The sequence below is a fragment of the Corapipo altera genome, unplaced genomic scaffold (genome assembly GCF_003945725.1).
Source record: "Corapipo altera isolate COAL_440 unplaced genomic scaffold, ASM394572v1 343, whole genome shotgun sequence".
Lineage (NCBI taxonomy): Eukaryota > Metazoa > Chordata > Aves > Passeriformes > Pipridae > Corapipo > Corapipo altera.
This window is the reverse complement of record NW_020884913.1, coordinates 5,962,748-5,982,845: the sequence shown is the minus strand read 5'-3', so window position 1 is coordinate 5,982,845 and position 20,098 is coordinate 5,962,748. Positions and strand designations below refer to the sequence as shown.

The window sequence follows — 20,098 nt, the reverse complement described above, 5'->3', positions numbered from 1 at the left end:
GGCAGTTACAGGAACCTGGGTGGAAGGAGCTTGGCTTTGCAGGGCTGATGGGTTAGAAACTAGAACTCTTTAAGTTCCAGTGAGTTTAGAGCTGGTCTCTGCTTCTACCAAAGCCCTCCCCTGGGGCATCTCACTTGTTCGCTTTTAGGGACAGAGGTGTGTGTGGATGTCCCTCCCCAGCATAAGCCTGGTGATTAAGCTGTAGGAGTGAGGAGAGGGCTTGACCGTTACTGTATGCCTCGCTTAACTCTCATACAGATCAGTGCGTGCGAGAGAAAGAGCCATGGGCTAATGAGAATGCCTGCCTGTTTTCTTTTGGGGAAACAAAAAGCTGACTTGCAGCTCGCTGACATTTCTATAGTCACGTTGCATTGGCAGGGCAGGCAGCACCAGTAGCTCTTTTGGAAAGGCAGGACAAGGGGATCGAATGTGTTGCCCCCATCCCAGTCCCCCCACCCTTCCCCACCATGTGAAAGGAGCTCTTTGAGTGCAAGAGGAGAGTGAGTCAGTGTGGCTCTGCAGGGGGATATAAAGCCAGCTTTGTCGTAGCCCTCTCCAGCCTTCAGCTCCCTACACCGTGCAGAGCAAGGTCACACTGCTGCAGCCTGCTCACCTGAGCAGTGCCGGGTCCTTTGTGCTTCAGCACTGCTGTGGAGTCGGGAATCTGTAACCTGTGCCCCTTGGCACATCAACCTGCCGGGCTGTGGGAAAGAGCAGCCTCTGCAGACCCTTGCAGGGTTTGTTTGTGGTGCTTTGGTAGACGTGCAGTTGTGTGTCCCCCCCCCCAAACACACACGCGAGCTAAGAAGAAAACTGCATTTGTTGGATCTCTGGCAAGTTCAGACGTGCCTTAAAGGGTTTATAATAAGAATAAATGAAGTGCTCACTCTCTTACTTTTCCCCTCTGTGACCCACTTTTTGCAGATGAAGTTGGTAAGCCAACTAGGGCACTCCTTGGCAGAGAAGAAAAATCTCCACTTTGTTCTTCTTTGTAGTAAAATAATTCCCTTCTAAAATAACTCTTGTTCCCTCTTGGCTGCAGGATTTGATCTCTAAATGCGTAATGAAGTAGATGTTTTTGTGTATTTAGTATCAGCATTTTGACTGAGAGACAACTGGCCACCTCTGCTGTGCAACTCAAGTTTTAAAAAGCTCCTCTAAATTCTTCTTTCTTAAAAAAACCCAAAAAAAGTAGCTTCCTGGTTCTTCTATAGTGAAATCAGTGTATTCACTGGTTTAAATTAAGGAGTGTTCTAGAAGAGAAATTACTTCCTGCCTGTATTGCTAATGAGCATATTTCTGTCACCAAACTCTATTTTACATACCCAAAACCAATGCCAAAAATCTTTTGAAGATTTCTAGAAGAATCTAATCATTTTCACATGGCTGGTTTGCTGAGTCTGGTAAACTGGTTGTGCAATACTCTATGAGTAAATGGACTGGTTTTCATGGATGTAGGACCCCAGTTTTGACTGCTGATCTGGAGCATGTGGGAGCAGATCAAGACCCAGGCATGTGTTACCTGAATGGTGCTCCCTTGTGACCTCAGTCTGGACTCTAATTCTGGGATTTAATTTGCATTCCTGTGTCTTCAGATATAGATTTCTTCACCTTCAAACCACAAACAGTAAAATGAGAAGCTCTTCAATGTGGAATATACAGATACACTCTGAGGTGTAGGGATCAACAGGGCCTCTTCACATATTTATCTTACAGCCATGCTGATAGGACATGGAATATATTTGGCCAATGACACAGAATTAATAACTGCATATTTCATAAACTTCCTTTTGCAGGTCTCAAAGATCTAAAAGGGTTTAGCAGAAGAGATTAACGTCAATGTTTTTTCATGTGTGGGGAAGTGGAGGCAGAGAGACCTTAAGCAATGTGCCAGGAACAGAACTCCACTTAGCCCTGTGATTCCTGCTGGAACAGGCATTCTCTGGGGGAAAAAAAAGACTCAAATCTGTATCAAAAAACACCCTGCATTGGAGGGTGGAGTTCTCATGAATAAAAATAACGACCAGATCATTTCCCTTGTGTTTAGATGTCGCCACGCTGCCATAGCCAAGTACTTCGGTGATGTCACCCCACCTTGTAACAAGTGCTGTGATTTCTGCAAGAACCCAGGGGCAGTGAAAAGGCAACTGGAGTCACTGGAACGCTGCACCAACAACTGGAGCAAAACCTGCATCGGGCCCACTGGTTCCTCCTGGGATGCCTACGACCCAGAGCTGTATGAAGGCGGGAGGAGAGGCTGCAGAGGTTTTAGCAGGTCTGTGCTGGAGAGATAAAACTCGGCTCATAGGAACTATCAGAGAAAAGAGCATCTCCCAGCTGCAGGCCCAGCCACTCCTATTTTCAGCACATGTTTCTGTGTGGATGGTATTTTCCTGTAACTTCCTGGCAGCAGGAGCTGGAATTCCATTTTCCACACACTTTGGCAGCCTTGTTCACATTCGTGTCCCAGAGAGCCAAAAGCTGTTTTGACAGACCTAAGAATTGCCCCGCAGAATGTAATTGGCTCAAGAAACTGGCCTGAAATTTTTTGAAGGCAGCAAGTGGGCTCAGGCTGCTCACAGTCACAAGGATCAAAAACGTTTAAATTGAGACCAAGATGACGTGGTCCAGATTTCATTCCCAACTCAGTACAGCTGCCTGTGGGCCAGCAGGCTGGGGGCCACTGGCAGAACTTTAGTCACCACAGAGGGTGCAATGGAGTACCAGTGTGAAATTCTTCTGCAGATTGTGAAATTTTAGTGTTTTCCTGTCAGGCTGACAGCAAAAGGAATATGTGCAGTGGAAAACATGATTAGTTCTGTAAAATGCTTGGCAGTGTGGAGGTGACAACTTCTCCTTCTCCTTGTTCTCTGGCTGAGCTGCAGTGATTGTGCAGCTTTGTCAGGATGAAGTTTCGCTGCTGGCACTGCCCGTGAAGCTCTGCCAGGATAAACAGTGCTGTTGGACTGGCCTGGCCCTGCTTTACCTTAAACAGCTTGAAACTGGTGGCTTTTTTCTTCAGGCTGAGTCAGAGGAAACTGGTACTTGTGACCTAAGACTGTGTTTGGTCTCACAGCCAGTGCTGTTGTACAGCACCGTGTTTGCCACTTGATTTATTGAACCTCTCCATGACTTGATTGTAGTTTCCTATGATTGTTTGATTGGAAGTTGTAATAGTCAACAGCCCTAAAGCTCTGATTTGTGATACCTGTAAGTTTTGGCAGTGGCAGCTGTGGGAGGCAGCAAACTCCTGGGCTACATGTGGTGAGGATCAGCTGCTGCATTTCAGTACATTAGTGATGGGGATTTCATTTACTACAACAGGCTGTGAACAGCTGAGGCTGAGGAATGGATGCTGTGCCCTTTCTGCCATCTCTGCAGTAGTGACTGATTAGGTATATGGCAGGAGTCAGTGACTCCTCAACCCCATGGGACAATCTGGAAGAACTTAAATGGAGCCCTCCATTCTCAGAGCATTAGTTAAGTGCTACCAGTTCGTGCCACCACTAACTAAAGTTCATGGAATGAACAAATCCCATGAATTTTTGGAGGACACTCTCAGCCGTCCAGGTTGAGGGATGGCAGTGAAACTAAAAGCTAAGACTTGTTCAGAAAGGATGTGGGAAACATCACTGGGGTGACCTAGGCTTTCCAAACCTGTCCCCCAGGTAATGCTGCAGCTACAGAAATGCTTGCTCCTCTTGTTTTCCTGACTTATCCAGGTATGATGAAGAAAGCAGTGGGAACTGGGATGAAGAAAATGAAGAGCGTCGGAAGCGGGAGTGGGACAACTTCTACAAAAAGCAGATGAGTCTGCGCAAGGTGAGTCGGTGTCAGTTCTTAAGAGATGCCCGGGGTTGTTTGCTGTGAGCTTGTCTTACAGCCATAAAGGCTTCCTGCCACTAGTGGAAGTAAATTATTGCATCTTGCTGTTGCTTGTTGTCTTTTGCTTTTTGTACCTCTGCTTTTTCCATGTTCTCCATATTCTGGGCCAGTCCCATAATAGGAAGAAATGCAGCTGATTCATGTACTGGTTTCTCTGCAGTGCTATCAAGAGGATTCTGTTGTCTTTAATACCCCTGGTAGTAGTAAAAACAAATTTCCCCTGTCAGCTTCTCTTATATATTCCTATAGCAAAGGTGAAATTTTGGCTCTGATTCTCATTCTTTGTCTTCTTTCCCCTATTTTGGTGCCTGTTCAGTGCTTTTGTAACTTCAGCTTCAATTTTCCCTGGAGAAGGGGTATAAAATACGTCTCTTGTGCTTCTAGACCTGCATGTGCATTGCAGAAATGGAAATGTTTGACTGATCTTTGTTTTCTTCCAGGGCAAAGAACCAGAAAAGGAAGATTTTGTTCCTCCGAGTAAATACCTTCTTTGATTTATAGTGGATTTTCTTTGGGAGAAGAAAGTCTTGTATTTTGCAGCTGTGTGTAATTTATATGGCATCACCACTGGAGGTATCAGTCCCCAGGCACAGAGGTTAAGCTTTTGGCTGTGAAAGCTTGGCTGGAGGAGATGGATCACAGCTTAGCTTTGGTTGGCGTGAAGATATGGAATGCATCTTTCTGAACAACTTGTTCAAATAAGCAAGAGAGAAGAAAAACTTTCTAACCTGACTTTGTAGGCTGTTTCTGCAGTAATTATGCAGCAGTAATAATAATAATAATAATAAGTGGGCTATAGGGAAACTGCTAAAAAACTTTACTATTTGTAGTTGTGCTGCATGGGACCTTGTCTAGCAGTGTAGTTCTTACACTGTGGCAAAAGAATACCTGGTAGGTCAGGATACTCTATTCAGGCTTTTTGGGAACTTTTGGGGTTGATATTGTGGGGAACAGGATAGATTTGGGTTTCCTAAGAGCTGCAATTCTTTGAAAAACAGTTTCCTAAGACTGGAAAATTTTGGAAAGCTGTTGCTCATAACCTCCAAAGTAGATGTTCTCAGTCAGAGAGAACAATATTACTTTGGCTTCTGCCTCCTCTTTTGGAGTGTGTAGCTTTTCCAGGTAAAAAGGGTGACTGTCATGGCCCTTGGGGTGACAGTGCAGGGAGGAGAATGCTGGGAAGTACTGGACTGGCACCTCTCCATGACAGCTGAGATGTTCTGATCAGCCACAGCCCAGCTGTAACTATTTTCCAAATGCCTCTCCTGTGGCAGGTGCAGACTGTCCCCTTAAGGATGCTGGCAGCAGGAGGATCCCAAAGCTCACAGTGAAGGTAAATCATGACTGACCAGTAAAGAGCAACAAAGATTCTGCCTGCCCCGTTCTTACTCCTTCAGGGATGGAAGTCCAAGGGGCACTGTGACTTCTGTAGAGCGTGTCTGAGTATCCCATGTTTCCTAGGGACGGGAACACTGCTTGAAGATGCTGGAAGAAGCTTTGAGCAACAACCAGAAGAATCCAGCAGCAGGAGGAAAAGGGTATGAGATGAAGAAAAGGGGTACATACTGAGTCTCTTAACACAGGGCCTACTCTCCCTGAGCAGAATTAACATTCTCAAAGAATGCTTTTTTAAGAATTTTTTGTCCAAGGATGTAGTTTCACTTAACAGCATCTTTCTGTTAGTGATGTTCAGGATCGGATATGAGGATTCCTGTGGCCGATTGGTAAATCAGCTTGATTCCAGGAGCCGCAATTCTTCCCTGTCCCACAAGGTGGGGATAGTGTACTTTTCAAACTGAGCCTCTGGGCAAAAGGACTTTGATTGAAAAGTGTTTTCATCACCCTTTCCATTCTCAGCAATTCACCACTGCATCCCTTAGGGTATAACTGGAAGCTATCACTTATTCTTGCACCGGAGGGAGTGAATTTTGTACTTTCTGGGAGATACTTAAGCCTTAGTGCTCCCTTTGCAGACATAGAGGTGTGTCTTGCCAGAAATCACCCCAGCCTGTGTTACAGGTCAGACCCTCATGCCTGTGCAGTGGAAATGGAGTATGAAGCTTTCAAGACCAGCAAAATGGCAAATTCATACAAGGCAACTGTGCTAAAGAAGGTAGGGACATACACCTGCTGTATGAACGTGGTGTGGCCTCAGCTCAAGGGGAAATAGGGCAGAGTTTGTGTGGGAAGGACAAAGGAGAAGCTCTGCTTTGCCTTGGATGTCTTCCAAATCTTTCTTCTTGACTTTGTTTCCAAGAGGGCCCAGAATCACCTGGGTTCCACATCTTTGTTGGCTTTACAGGCCCTGGAAATCTACATTCCAGTGCAAGCTTATCTAGATTTGTTGTAGCAGTAAAGGGAATGGGGAATTCCCCAGGCTGCTGCTGACACTAGAGAAGCCTTGGTTTAGGTTACCTGGTTGCCATCAGTCTCTCTGAAGATATTTCTGTTCTTGAAGCAGGCACCTCTCCAGGGGAGATGTTTGTTTTGCCACTGTGGCTCTTAGTATGTAAAAAGGCAGGAATGCATAAAGATTTCTGGCCATTGGAGGATATTTCCATTCTCTTTTCAGGTAGCAGAAATCAACAAAGCCTCCAAACAAGGAGAGTTGTTCTCAGTTTATGGGTCTGGAACTGGTGGCAACAGCAGCTTGGAAACAAAATCTGGGTCTCCAACAGAACAGGACTTCCTCCCTGCATCCCAGGTTTACTCAGTGAGTACTGATGGGATAGACAGGAGGGAATGGTGTGTTTTGTCCTTCTGCTTTTTTATTAATTTATCTTACATCCTTTCTGTGGCCATATATTTCTGTTGTAATTGCTTTTCCTTGTCTATCTGTCATACTGGGAATTTAACCTAATGCATTTCCCTCATTTCTCAGTTGATGGGTGTGATGATGTCAGATTTAGAGCCTCCCTCACCTTACAGCTGTCCACAGTGGTGTATTGTGTGCAGAAACCTGGCTCCTTTCAGGGTTCTGCACATAGGGATATCACCTCCAAACTTTCTTCTTCCTCCTTTCTCCCTAGTTCAAACCCAAGCGTGTGGGAGCAGGATTTCCAAAGAAATCCAACTTGTTCCAGACAGCCTCAGAACTGCTGAAGATCCAGGAGGAGAGTGATGCAAAGCCTGTCAAAAAAGAAGTAGATTGTCCAAATGGGCAAGACAACAGCAGCTGCAGTCTGGAACTGGACACCAGAAACACTGTTGTCCAGAGGGAAGAAACAGCAACCCAAGCAATGTGTGAGAGTGCTGGGGTAGAAATACACCCTGAAAAGAAGGGACAGCAACCCAGTCCAGACACAAAGGCTGCACTTTGGGAGAGCCCCACTAAGAAGTCCAAACGTAGCAAGAAGCAGCAAATGCTCGCAGAAGCAGCTAAAAAAGAATCACAAGATATTTCCAAATTCTTCTCCCTCTCCAAAGGTGGCTCTAAAGCCAAAAGTTGCAGCTCAGCAAAGGAAGAGGGCTGTTCTGCAAGCACACTACCTCAGGTTTCTTCTCAAAGCACGTGTCAAGAGAAACCAACACCTCAGGAAGGCAGAGATGTCTCTGGAGATCTGACTGGACAGTCCCAGGCAGAGAATAAAGAACTGAGAGAAACAGAAGTAACACAGACTGATAAGGGGGAGGATTTTAAGACCCAGCAGACTGCTGAATCTGAACTCCTTCAGGGAGAAATTGATGTGAAGTCCAGGTAAAATCTCTCTCTCTCTGCTCCCCTTGTTGCCCTGTTAAGCTGCAGAGTCCCACCAGACTTGTCCTGGAAACTGGGAATCTGTATGAGGTCTCTGGGTGGGTGAGGGAGGCTCTTGCTTTACCATGGAGGGTCTCATAGCCACTAACAGTGAATGCAGGGATGTTTTCTTTGTGGAATAATTACAGTTGGCCTTCTCTCCACTCTTCCCACTAGTGTTGCTGAAAACGTCTCAGAAACTGAGTTACCTGTTGTTGGGGAGGGTGAGAGTGGGAAGCGGGCAGGATCAGTTGAGGTAAGGCTTCAATGAATACTAATTTCCTCTATTTCTTCTGCTTGTCTCATGCCAAATTTCTCTCTGAGAGTGATGCTCCTGCTCTGAACCTCACCTGAGAGTGTTATTTATCTGGGGAGGGCCCAGCTGCAGTTGCACCAGAGAGGAGAACCCCAGTTGTGTTGCATTCCTGGTGTCCATTCCAGTGGAGAGCTTCCCTTCCACTGCATTGTTTCCTCCTGTGTGCAACACATGTGACTGTGCCCTTGCTGGTGACTTGCCTGGAATGAGTCTCTCGACCCCTTCTAGATCTGTAATGAACTATAATTAGCAGCTGCTTTCTCAAGTTCAGGGAACAACCACAGGCCAGTGACACCCAGGACCATTTGGAAGTGACCTGTACTCACAGCCTGCCTTGCCATTCAGTCTCTGCTTCTGCATTTGGCATCTGAGACTGCCTGCCAGCTGTCTCTGCAACAGTGCAATCTTCTTTTCTTTCAAACTGAACAGACATGTGGCACTCCTGACATGGCTGATTCTTCCTGAGGGGTGTATTCCCAGCAGGGATCCTGAAAAATCATTCCCAGTCAGTTTTTCTTGTATACAAGAGGGTCTAGCAATCAATTGCCCTGATAAGAGCACGGGGTAATTCTAAATGTGGTGTTCTTAAAGGGCTTTTCTCAAAGTCCCTTTGTGTGGCAAATAGTGTATTATGTCTGCACAGCAAAATGGGTTACAGAGATTCCTATGTGGTATTCACTGTAGGGAGAGTCTGCAGGATGCTGCAAAGATTTGTTGTCCTGGAAGGTAGTGGGTGCTTGGAAGTGGAATGCTGCTCCAGGAAGTGGTGGGTTTGATTCTCTTCTGTCTCCTTTCCAGGATATGGAAAGTCCCGCAACAAAGCGGCTGCGGACAGCGGCAAAACCTTCTATTCTGTCCCAGCCAGAATGCAAAAGTGCTGGTCCAACAAAGAAGAAGGTGACTTTTGATTCAAACTTAGAACAGTGTGATAAAGAAGGAACCAGCAAGACCATACAGCCAGTGACAAAAGGCGTGTCCCTCAAAGACACTGCAGACATCGTTGTCAAATATTTGACCCCGTTCTACAAGGGTGGCAAATTTGCTTCCAAGGTAGGGCACAGCTCATGACCCTCTTTAGCAGAAGGAGACTACAGCTCATAGTGATCTGGGGCTCTAAGAAGGGGGGAGATGATCTGGATACCACATTTCATTTCCAACTTGTATCTTGGTACGTGCTGTTTCAGTGACTCCAGGTGCAGGAACTCACCTCTCCCACAAAAAGCTTTGTGTATGTTTGGAGTGGTATCATGTTAGTTCCACACTTATTTATGGTTGTTCATGTTTTCACATTAAGCTTTGGCACACTTTTAACTCCCACCTGTGGAGCAGCAACAGCTCAGGTTCAATTCTGGTGTAGTTTCCTTGATGTGTCCTGCAAGGCAGGTTGTGTGTGCCAGCACTGCAGGGTCGGGTGTGTTTGCAGGTGTGCAACACCCCTGTAGTCTCAGTCTAGGAATGGTGTGTGCTGCAGCCAGCCCATGCTGAGGGCAAGACAAACATGGGAACAGTCTGGTAACTGATGTCTGCTTTCTGCTCTTTGTCTTCCCTGATTCTGCAGGAGCTGTTTAAGGGCTTTGCCCGGCACCTGTCTCACTTACTGACCCAGGAGCAGAACCCTGCCCGCAAGACAGGTGAGAGCACTGAGAGCCTGGGGTTCTTTCAGTGCCAAGTGGATGGATGTCTTTAGGGGTGGCAGATGTCTTAAATTTCGACTCAGAGGTGGTGTTTCCTCTCTTGCAGTGAAGGAGGAAGCACAGAGACTCATCAAGGAGTTTTTCAAAACAAGGGTCAGGTGTGAGAGTGAGGCGGACTGGCAGGAGCTGCAGAGCTGGGAGAGCTGATCTGTGCATCCTGTTGGTTGTCTTCCTTCCTCCAGCAGCATGACCAGGGGATCTTGAAGAACTCTGCCATGGAGAGTTTTGTGAGAATGCAGAAGTGAGATTTTTTTTTTTTTCCCCTACTGCATTTTTGCTCACTTCTGTCCTTAGTGACAAACAGTTCCAGAAAACCAGTTTCTGTGAACTTACAGAGAGTTTCTCCAATAACTGGGGTGCTGAAGCCCTCGAGGACCAAGAGGTGTGAAGTTGCACCTGCTGTGTTTATTAGGGGCTGCTGCCTGAGATGTTCTGCACTGCCTCCAACCTCTACTCCCTGCAGCAGTCTGGGAAGGGCTCAGACTTTCCAGCTGGGACTCTGCTTTGGGATAGCATCTTGTTCCTAGATGGCTCCTCCCCTCACTCCCTGTCTTAGTTCTTATTTCAGTGTTACCACTAGAAGCCTTATGCTACATGTTCTTATGCTTTGCTCAGGGCTGCCAATGACAAACTCCATGGTTGAGTTCCTGCATGGAATGTTTTCCTTTGAAGGGCAGGAGGGAAGTGTTTTGTTCTTACCGTGCAGGCAATGCCTACTTTCTGAGGGTGAAGAAACTGGAATTCTTTTTCTTTTAATGTGAACTTTTTTTAAACTTTGTCTAGTTTTGTCTGCCCTTTAACTTAAGTGGTGATGCTCTTTCAGTGTTAACCTCAATAGCACTTTCCAGCATTTTCTTATAACCCCTAAAGCCATATTTGCCCCCTGTGCCTCACCAAAAGTCTGCAATACAGGGGGCAATGCTGCTGTTAGAACTGGTTCAGGTACTGCTGTGACCCTCAAATTGACACTGCGGTGTCTCTGCTGCTATGTTTATATGGGACCTAACCTGATTCCCTGGCACAAGTCCCTCCTGTTGGATTTTTATTGGGTTCTGCCTTTGTTCCATGCCCACAGAGGCTGGTGGCCTCAGGCACTAGTGCTGCTGAGGGATCTGCAGCTGAGAGGCCATCGGTCAGGCTTTTGGAGCACTGTACTCCACAGATGTATTTTTTTAGATGTACTAAAGTATATGCAGAACTGACAATAAAATAATGTTATAGCTGCTGTGGACTGTTCCTGGAAGCTTTTTCTTACCACTCACTCATACAGACTGGTGTAAGATCCATTAAGCAGCACTTGAAGGGAAGTACCTGACAGGGAAGATGCTGCAGTTCCTGCTGGAATCACCTCACCAACAAGAATCCAGCTGTGCCTCATGGCTTGCACTTAGCACCCTCAGATCTATCCCCTCCCCTGCCAACAGTGACAGCCTTTTTTCATCAAGCTTTGCCTGTTACTTGCAGGTCAGTTTTCCCGGGTTAAGATGCAAGATCTGTCACGCCACACCTTCAAAACATATCTGTGATTACTTTATTGCAATTTCCTAAAGGGCAATAAAAATAAATTAGGCATTTTTGTACAACCCAAAACACTCTACTACAATATAAGTGCTGTTTGAATATGCTTCCTCTGTGGGCATGGAGCCATCATTGAAGCCTGACAGCTGCATGGACATGACTGACTTCTTTATAGTAGAGGGAAGCAGATGCATATAATTATGTCAGTGAGAAATTAATTAACAATAAACTTTCGTACCATTGCAGCTCAATCTGTGCCCCAGCATATGTGCTAATTGTATTATTAACACTGATCTGCTTTTCAATTAAGGTGCTTTCTGTAAACTCCTGCTTCACCAGTCCTGTTCCAGGGCCTTATGCATATCAATGTAGAGACAAAACTGGCCTCTGGAAAACACCAGCAGCCAGTGCAGGCATTGCATAGCCTCAGCTGGGCATTGGGATACACAAATCTCTAGCAAGCACCAGGCTTTGCTAATGTTAATTAATTCAAAAAAGAAAAGAGGACTTCCACACTGCATTGCTTGAAGGCAAGTGCTTGCATCAGTTCAGCTGCTCTTTGTTGGAACTGTGGTGTGGAAAGGGCCTTGTGGTTTGTTTATCCACAGCGTGGATTGCTTCAAGGAAGTACTTGGGTACTGAATGGCAGGTCACCAGGGGTGAGATTGTGGTACAGTCCATCAACAAACACTGTGGTGGCAGCCCTAGAAAGCAGCTGTCTCAGGTCATGGCTGTCTTTTGGAAGTGTTCTCTGCCAAAGGCAGGTCAGGGAGCACTGATCAAGTACAAAGGAAGAGAGACACAGCTGTTTTCCTTGGTCATTCTCCTTTCAGGCTCTAGGAGTGGAGCTCTGTTTTGTCCAGGATGACAACAAGCGTGTGGTACAGTTCTTTAGCCTGTCAAAACACAAATCAGCATCAGTCATTCTTTGCCCCAGAAACAGCTGCTGCTTATAATTAAATATTCCCATAAACCACTTTCCATAATTAAATATCAGGTATGTGCTGTAACAAAGCTGCACTTTGGAGCCTGGGAAATGCAGTGACCCCCTCCCTCCTTCTGTGGAGCAGGAGAGAGCAGAAGCACTGTCTCAGCAGAGGCTCAGCCGGGCAGTGGAGGGCAATTCCTGAGTTGCCAAGAGGAAGCTGCAGGCCCAGGCTGATCTCACCTGTTTCAGTTCAATCCACATGGTCTTGGGGGTGGCAGGTGATCCGTAGTTCAGCTCCAAGCCGGGAAGTCCATCTTTGAACGTGGGCTTCAGGGTGCGCATCTTCTGCACCTCCTTCAGGGGAATGACCCGGGACACGGCCTGGGGAGGAGAAAAGCCACAGACCACTCTCTGGTGCAGTCCTTACAAATTAAACCATCAGATTCTCCACGAGAAGGAGTCACCTCAAGAGCCCAGTGAAAGCTGAGCAAGGTCAGGGGCACAGGGTGGTGTGTGCAGAACACAGGGCAGGCTCCTGCTGACAGCACAGCCCTGGAACTGCCACAGCACTGGGACAAACAGGAATGTGACGCACAGGTTTACTGTGGACTGTGCTTGTTAGCATGAACATTGGACTTGCAAAAGAGCACATGGCACTAATGACTGTTCTACCACTCTTCTCTCTTGCTTTCCTGTTAGAGTGGCTGCAATATAGAGAAGTACAGCCTCTTCCTGCACAGGTTCTTCTAAAAGTCAAAGTTAATACCTGACAGACACTGGGTGTAATTGTCTGGCATACCTTAGTGATGCCATTCACCACAATGATCTCCTCTTTATTCACACCAAAGAAACAGGGCGCAGGGATCGTCTCATCGCTGACTCTCTCCACGATGAACATGGTGTAGCCAAAGAAAGGCAATTTCATCACATGTTCTGTAAGAAAGCAAAAGGTGGCCTGAAGGGAGCAGCTTCCAGCCAGCAATCCACTACACCAGCCTAAGGTGGTCAAAACTGCCAGTGTTCCCAAGCTTTTCTACATTAAAAAGTAAGACTGACAACTTCTCCCTCCCCACCAGGCTGCTGATACTCAATTCTCAGCAGCCTGAAAGGATGTGCCATTCTTTTCCTACCAGAAAACAGATGTGCAGCCAGGTTGTCAATTAAAACACAACTTATAGAGAGCTTTGAAAATCTACTGCAGAATTCTACAAGAGGTAGAATTCTTCTACCCTGATCCTGTGCTTGGGAACAAGTTCCAATCCACAGTGAGAGGCTGTCAGGGAATTCTGTTGCCATGGCCCATTCCAGGCTCCAAGAATCCTCAACAATCTCATGAATTGTCCCAAAAGCACATTCAGAACAGCTTCCATCATGCTCAGGATGGACAATTGAAGCAGATCTGGATGTCTTCTCACCTATGAACTGGATTTTTGCATCCAATGGCTGGAGGGGATGCCTTGTCCTCAGCAATGTGTCAACCTGGTTCTCCAGAGCCGTGGTACTGATGAAGTGCTGCAGGGTCTTTGGTGTGTATTTCTTCAGCTCCTCCCTGTGTCAACAAGAAGATTCTAATTCACCCCCTGCCCAGCTAGAATCAAACATCAGCTAGGAGATTAAGGGAAAAGAGGATGAGGCAGCAATTTTCAATTGTGTGTCTGAGGGGAGGGGTGAAGGGGGAGAGGAAAAGCACAGCAGGTTGTATCTGCGCTGGATCAGGTGGAAGGAGACACCAGAGACAGTGAGACCACCCTTTTCCATAGAGAAATCAGCTGTGCACATCACTTAGCAGTGCACAGAGAAATCCCTCCTTTCTGGAGACAGCAGGAGCTCTTTAATGCCCAGCAGGGTTATGCCATTTTCCCTACTGCTGGTGCTTTAAGGGAATCTGATGGAGACATTGACCTCAACTCTGAGACAAAGTGCAAAGGATACAGGAAGCAAAGAGTGTGAATATACACCTTGGGACTGCAGGACAGAAGCTTTCCGGTATCCAGGGACAATTTCATTCCCATTTCATTCCAATGAGACATCTCATTAAAGATTTCAGGTGCCCAGGGTTGAAACCTCTGGCACTTGTGAGGGGAATGAGTCTCTCCACCCCCTCCTTTGTCACCCAAAGGAGCAGTCACCCAAACTATAAGCTCATGCACTTCCTTCTGGGTATTACAAACCCATGGCAGTCAAATCAAATGCCCATGGCACTCTCATGACCCTCAGCTCAGGAGGAGTCACAAAAGGAAATGTGGAGCAGAGATTGCCAGCATTAAGGGTGTGAATAGGGGGTAAATTTCTTGATTGGGGGCAGGAGTCAGTCGCTACATGACATTAATTAATAGCTTATGTTCTCCAGAACTGTCCATTCCTTAATTATCCAGAAGTACTTCCAGGCACCTGCTCCTGACTCCTGTGGTGCCAGCATCAGAGAAGCAGAGACCCACCCTGACCCCAACATACCCAGAAGGAGCAGAGTTCTGCTGCTCTGGTTTGGCCCAGTGCTGGAGCATTGCCAAAAGGCCCACTTGCATCTCTGTTTCTTTACTCTGGGTCAGCAGGATCCTCCCATTCAGGTAATCCCACAGCACCTGAGAGACAGCACAGCAAAGAGGCCTTTGTTAAACCTGCCAGAAGGTACAGGCAGGTCTGGGCAGTGCCAGGCTGCAGAGACCCACATCCTGCCTTCCTGATGATAACACATCCCACTCGGGCTGATAATGCAAAAGCAAAGGCAGGCTGGGCTCAGGAAGAGCCTGTGGAGCTGCACAAACCATGTGTGGAACAGCCCAGCTCCCAGGCTGGGCCCACAGGCACACTGCCTTCTGTGCATCCACAGCTTCAGTGTTCTGTCATTCCCAGAAACAGCACACAAAGCTGATCAGCCAAAGACCTCCTGCTTTTTCAGCCCCCTTGGGACATTCCCACTGGCCTGAACACAACCTCTGCCCCTGTCAGGGAGCCTTGGGGAGGCCCCTGCTGTTCTTACCTGTCCATAGTGGACGTCTGTATAGATTTGGTTCTCGAAGTGCAGAGGTGTCCTCCAGGTGAGCCTGCGCAAAGTCACAGTGACCATCTTGTCCTCCAGCAGGTAATCATGGAGATACTCCTCTGGTTTTATTGGCTTCACTGTTTTACCTGCATGTTACACAGAGAGAGGGTCATCCACCCCTCTTGGTGCTGAGGCAGTGGGCTGAGCACCACGGCCTGGGACAGTTCCTGCACACCTCTGTTCCCCCCTGCCCTTACAACTCCAAGCATCAGCCATTCCAAAGGGACACAGACCCACACACCTCTTTCAGGAACAAGCAACACAGACCCTGAGAAGGGTCAATCCTTAACCCTAATACAGAGGGAAACCGCTTAAGAGGAACCTCCTGTGAGCCAGGAAGGGTCAGGGAACTATTGAAAGCCAGAGCCATGGTGCTCCCTGTTGCAGGGACTGCTTTAGGAAGAAACTTGATGCTGATCTCTACTTGCCAAGATTTTTGTTGTCAGTCCTGATAGCAAAAAGAAAAAAGTCCTGTATCTCTTCCTGTTCACCTACTCCCATCTGCTCACAGATCTCCTGCAAGAGCTCCTTGGCCACCTGAAGCAAGGAAAGAAGAAAATGAATACCATGACCAAGCCCAAAGCAGCCCCAGAGCAGGTAGACATATTACCCCTTGGCAGGTGAGGGATTTCCCTGGTGTGGCTCAGAGTCCAGACCAAAGAAGAAAGCCACAGATGAAAACTCACCGTGAATGTCCTGATCCTGGTGAGGTATTCCATGCCTCCAGGCATCAGTATCACCAGCCGGCGGGCACCGTGCCCCTTCTGCAAGGGACAGTCTTTAGGCAGCAAGACATGCAAGATCCCACCAGCCCCACAATTGTTTCTCCCTCTTCTTCCTCATCTGTGCCTTCCACTGCTTCTCCATAGTACCTGCCCCTTCCCTGCCCATATTCCCGTTCACTCCGTGGCATTGCACTTGCCAAACCCCCTTACATCCACATGATTCATTTCCTCTCATGGAGCACTAACTGCCCCTGTCATACTCGCATGGCACCTCCTGGCAACCCTCTGCCCTCCCCCTGTTCCCAGCATCCCCCCTTCCCTGCCCCTCAGTACCAGCAGTGCCTCCATCTCCACAGGGAAAGGAAGGTTTCGGCGGCCCCCGTACATGAAGTTCTTCCGTAGGTTGCTCTGGCAGATCTTGGCTATATCTGCAGGAACAGGGAAAAGCTCCATGTGCTGAGCCAAAGAGAGAACTGAACATTGTGTCCTGTGCTGTTGGGTCACCCTGGCTGTGTCAAATTTAACCCTTGGGCACTGCTAGGAGAGCAAAGAGACTTGACCTCAACTCCCACTCTGCCAGGACACATCTAAATCATGAGGAGCCAGGCACAGGCAGCATCCAGGACAGCAGGAGAACAGAGGAATGACAGGATGGGAAGATTAGAAGTAGAATGTTTGTTTTATAGGACACAGACAGTCGTACCATGGTGGGTGCTGGATGGATCACTGCTGGCTAGCTGCAGGAACTTGGTGGCATAGGGCATCAGGGTTTTAGTAGGAAGGAAGTATCCAGTTAGCAGATTCAGGACCAACCAGCCACGCAGCACGCTCTCCCTGAGGAACAGAAGGGACTGTGGGCACCTTGGGACAAGACAATTCCTGCTCCTAGCAGCTCAAACTGAGCCTCTGCCCTTCTGAACACCTGTGGCAGGCAGCAGAAAATGGGGTGGCAGCCCTTGGTCAGAGGTTTCTTATGCTGAGCAAGGGATTGATTCAGTCTTTCTAACAGCAAACAAAGGGAACAGTCAAGGCCACTCTGATGCCACTGCTGCCATTTCACAGGGCAGTGTGGGGTCAAGCCAGTCCCTGACTGTTGTATCAATTCCCCAGGGCTGTGAGGAGGAAATCAGGGCTCTGAGCAGCACCACTACCAGGAGCTACCAGGGATGTTTACCCAGGCCCAGATATATTAGCAGCCAGAAGAACAAGGACAAATGTCCACTGAAATGAAAATGTCAGACCCAGTGACTGGCTAAATTTCCTGAGTGCTCAGCAAAAGCCCCAGCATTGGAGCACTGGGGACAGCACAGCATCAGGGAACACCCTCTCCCCTGGCTCTGGTGTCCCTGAAGCAGATGGTTCCTCTCCAGCTGTGCATGCAGAGGAGCTGCCAGTTCTGGTACTCACTGGTTAGGGTTGTGGGTGACCTGTTTGATGACCTGGCAGTAGATCTCATCATGCAAATGCTCCTTCTCCTTGCATAGCTGCATTCAGAGAGGAGAAAACCACATCAGAGAGGAGAGGAGAGGAGAGCACCAGAGTGGCCCCCAGGTCACCTCTGTGCTCTTCCTCTTCCAGCACTGGAGCTCTGCCCATTTGGCTTAAAGCTTGGGCTTTTCAGCCTATGGTCCCCAATACTATCTAGACCCAAAGAAGGAGAGAGGAGAAGAAGGTTGTGCTCTCATCCAGACAATGATATCCAGGGAAACCATTTACATGCAGCCCCTCCCCTCCATGTGTTTTAATCAGTCTGTTTCAGCTCCCTTTCTCATGCAGTAGTTGCATTGTGGCTCTCCCTGCTCTCTCCCTTCCCAGCGAGGCCTTGGCCCTCTGTTCCTGTTGGTGCTTCAGCACTTTGCCCGAGGGAAGGTCACAAACCTTAAGGATTTCATAGATGCATTCAACCTCAGTCTGGTCCTTGTGCTTGGGCTGATCTCCCATGAGCTGCATCAGCGCTGCAAGGCAAAGGCTGATATTGAGGTCTAAGCAGGGGTGGTCCTGCCATGGGGCTGGCAGAGGGCTAAAAACTGTCCTGAAAACTTTCCTGCTCCAAGGTTTGCATTGGATAGGTGTAGTCTGTCCACAGCCCAGGCAAGGGTGTGTTCTTGGACACTTTGCACTCCAAGCAAAGTACATTTTGCTGGACACTTTCAACAAGGACACAGATGGTTATTAATTGCAGAAGTGCCTTAGGAGGGGCCCCCCGACACAGGTTTCATTCCCTACTCAGCCCCACGATGCCTGTGTGTGCCCACCACAGCATCCCACTCGTCCCTCCCACCCTCTGCACTGTTGTGTCCTAGGGAGGTACTTACTCTGGAAGTTCTTTGTAGCCAGCTCATTCAGTTCACTGTCAGAGTACCAGAGCAAAGAATTCTGGATTGGGACCTACGGGGCCAGAGTACAAGGATAAACTGGGGAGGTGGATCTCACAGAGCTGTGCTGCAGGTTTCACCAAAGACTCAAGCTCTCAGAATCTTGCAGGCAGCACTGAAAAGTAGGGGACACCTACACTTCTCCAGAGACTGCAAGCCAAGGATCTGTCCTCTGTGCTTTTGCCGTGTGGGGACAAAGCTAGAGGCAATGCTGGAGCTGGGATTCTGGCTGTATCCACGGGGAGAGATTGGGCTCACCTTGGTGTGCCGGACCAGGCCAGCTATACTCTTCTTTTCAGCAGAAATCCCCTGCAGTCCCTGCCTAGACAGAGGAGAGGGAACATGTAGTCCAAGAAATACCCCCAGAAACAGCCTGGTGTGGGTCAGGCTACACAGGTCCTGTGTATGCCTGTTGGGGAAGGAGCACAGCCTACTCACATGGACTGAGCCTCCCGGAAATAGGCTGTGGCAAAGTCAATCATGGTATAACGATCACCAGCAGGGACTAACATGGTGCTGTCAAGTTCTGATGTCAGGCTGAGAACAGAACTCTGCAGGGACATCACCAAAAAAGTCAGCTGAGGAATTGCAGTGTGTGTTCTCACCTGCCAGACTCCATCTATGTGTGGTACCTCCCCTCCCACTATGATAGTATTTGAGTGTCTCTGTCTCCAAGGATTAAACAATCATCATCTTCCCTCTTGGAGGCCTTCCTGGCCTTGGAGGTCAGACCAGGGGTATGGACCCATCCTGGCAGCTCTCACAGAATCCAGCCATAACCCCTAGATGTTCCCCAAGGACAGCTCACCTCCCTGCTGGTGTTTCTGCTCTCTGGGGAAGATTTCCTTCTCTTCCGTAGCTCTGCACGTCTGTCCATGTTGGTGCTGAGGTAATCAGGGGCTGCAGTCAACTGCACCAGGTCGGTGGGGAAGAGACCACAGCGGCCACCAGTGCAGCCAAACTGCCAGCCTGCAGAAACAGGAGCCAGAGAGTCAGGAACCATGGCAGCTGCCAAGAGGAATGGGCACTGAGGCTTTCTACTGGCAAAGGAGATTGTCAGACTCGCCAGGGTTTCCTGCATCCTAAGGTAACACATGTACCCATATAGCTAAGGCAGCTGGAACAAGGTGGGCTGCAGGCAGAGGCTCATTATGCCAGCCTGCCCTTAAGAGTCCATACTCTCTGGTTGTGGGCACTACAGATCCAGCAGGCCCTTGATCCTGCCAATCTCAGCCCCCTCACCTGGCTCCACGCCTTGCATGGGCAGCAGCTCAATGAGGTCACCCTTCTTGAAGCTGAGGAGGCTCTTGTCGTCCACAACGTAGCTGCGCAGAGCAACGACGTAGTTGGTGTCCTGGGGGAAAACAATGGGGAGGTCAGGTCTTGTCCCAAGGATGGGAAGGACTCATGTCATCCCTTGGATGCTCTCAGGTCCATGTGGGAAACTGCCTTCATTCCCTGCTGCACTACAGCTGCTCCCTCACCTGCCTCAGCTCCTGCATGAAGAGTTCCACCATGGCCTTGATGCACGGAGCCTTCAGAGAGTGCAGGAGGAGCTGCTCTGTCTTCAGAGAGAACTCCAGGGCACTGCTGCCCTTCAGCTCCACTGAGAGCACATCTGCAAAGCTGAGAACACAAGTCAGTGTGCTCAGGCTCCTCCTGCCAGGGCCAGGGATGCAGAAAGTGGGGATGGGAGCTCATTCCAGGGACTGAGAATGGAGACATGTCTCAACATGCCCCATGGTGGCCTTTCACCAGCAGTGTGTTCCAACATTAATAGCACCACAGGCTGCTCATGGCTTTCACCATAGCACCCTGAGGAGCAACCTGTGATGACACACATGGAGCTGACTCACCCCCAGCACTTGCTTGTAAGCA

At 48.4% G+C, this 20,098-nt stretch overlaps 2 protein-coding genes across 3 annotated transcripts in view; one reads left to right on the top strand and one right to left on the bottom strand.

The window, feature by feature from the left end:
- RECQL5 (RecQ like helicase 5) overlaps positions 1 to 10,857 on the top strand; it is a 37,131-nt gene extending 26,274 nt beyond the window's left edge. For both annotated transcript variants that reach the window (XM_027654263.1, XM_027654264.1), the window contains exons 9-20: positions 2,048 to 2,275; positions 3,723 to 3,822; positions 4,326 to 4,362; positions 5,160 to 5,218; positions 5,347 to 5,423; positions 5,905 to 5,998; positions 6,458 to 6,598; positions 6,915 to 7,582; positions 7,799 to 7,877; positions 8,736 to 8,987; positions 9,496 to 9,568; positions 9,678 to 10,857. In XM_027654263.1, the coding sequence (XP_027510064.1) occupies positions 2,048 to 2,275; positions 3,723 to 3,822; positions 4,326 to 4,362; positions 5,160 to 5,218; positions 5,347 to 5,423; positions 5,905 to 5,998; positions 6,458 to 6,598; positions 6,915 to 7,582; positions 7,799 to 7,877; positions 8,736 to 8,987; positions 9,496 to 9,568; positions 9,678 to 9,778 (1,909 nt within the window). In that variant the 3' untranslated portion in view covers positions 9,779 to 10,857. The remainder of the gene's footprint in view (positions 1 to 2,047; positions 2,276 to 3,722; positions 3,823 to 4,325; positions 4,363 to 5,159; positions 5,219 to 5,346; positions 5,424 to 5,904; positions 5,999 to 6,457; positions 6,599 to 6,914; positions 7,583 to 7,798; positions 7,878 to 8,735; positions 8,988 to 9,495; positions 9,569 to 9,677) is intronic.
- Positions 10,858 to 11,337: 480 nt separating this feature from the next.
- MYO15B (myosin XVB) overlaps positions 11,338 to 20,098 on the bottom strand; it is a 41,278-nt gene continuing 32,517 nt past the window's right edge. Inside the window, exons 48-65 of the mRNA XM_027654233.1 lie at positions 19,705 to 19,846; positions 19,463 to 19,574; positions 19,029 to 19,189; positions 18,659 to 18,771; positions 18,479 to 18,542; positions 18,161 to 18,233; positions 17,724 to 17,800; positions 17,253 to 17,329; positions 16,549 to 16,679; positions 16,179 to 16,273; positions 15,807 to 15,884; positions 15,549 to 15,657; positions 15,058 to 15,206; positions 14,532 to 14,659; positions 13,493 to 13,626; positions 12,877 to 13,010; positions 12,318 to 12,458; positions 11,338 to 12,045 (exon numbers count right to left, since the gene is read on the bottom strand). Of these exons, the coding sequence (XP_027510034.1) occupies positions 11,986 to 12,045; positions 12,318 to 12,458; positions 12,877 to 13,010; positions 13,493 to 13,626; positions 14,532 to 14,659; positions 15,058 to 15,206; positions 15,549 to 15,657; positions 15,807 to 15,884; positions 16,179 to 16,273; positions 16,549 to 16,679; positions 17,253 to 17,329; positions 17,724 to 17,800; positions 18,161 to 18,233; positions 18,479 to 18,542; positions 18,659 to 18,771; positions 19,029 to 19,189; positions 19,463 to 19,574; positions 19,705 to 19,846 (1,978 nt within the window). The 3' untranslated portion in view covers positions 11,338 to 11,985. The remainder of the gene's footprint in view (positions 12,046 to 12,317; positions 12,459 to 12,876; positions 13,011 to 13,492; positions 13,627 to 14,531; positions 14,660 to 15,057; positions 15,207 to 15,548; positions 15,658 to 15,806; positions 15,885 to 16,178; positions 16,274 to 16,548; positions 16,680 to 17,252; positions 17,330 to 17,723; positions 17,801 to 18,160; positions 18,234 to 18,478; positions 18,543 to 18,658; positions 18,772 to 19,028; positions 19,190 to 19,462; positions 19,575 to 19,704; positions 19,847 to 20,098) is intronic.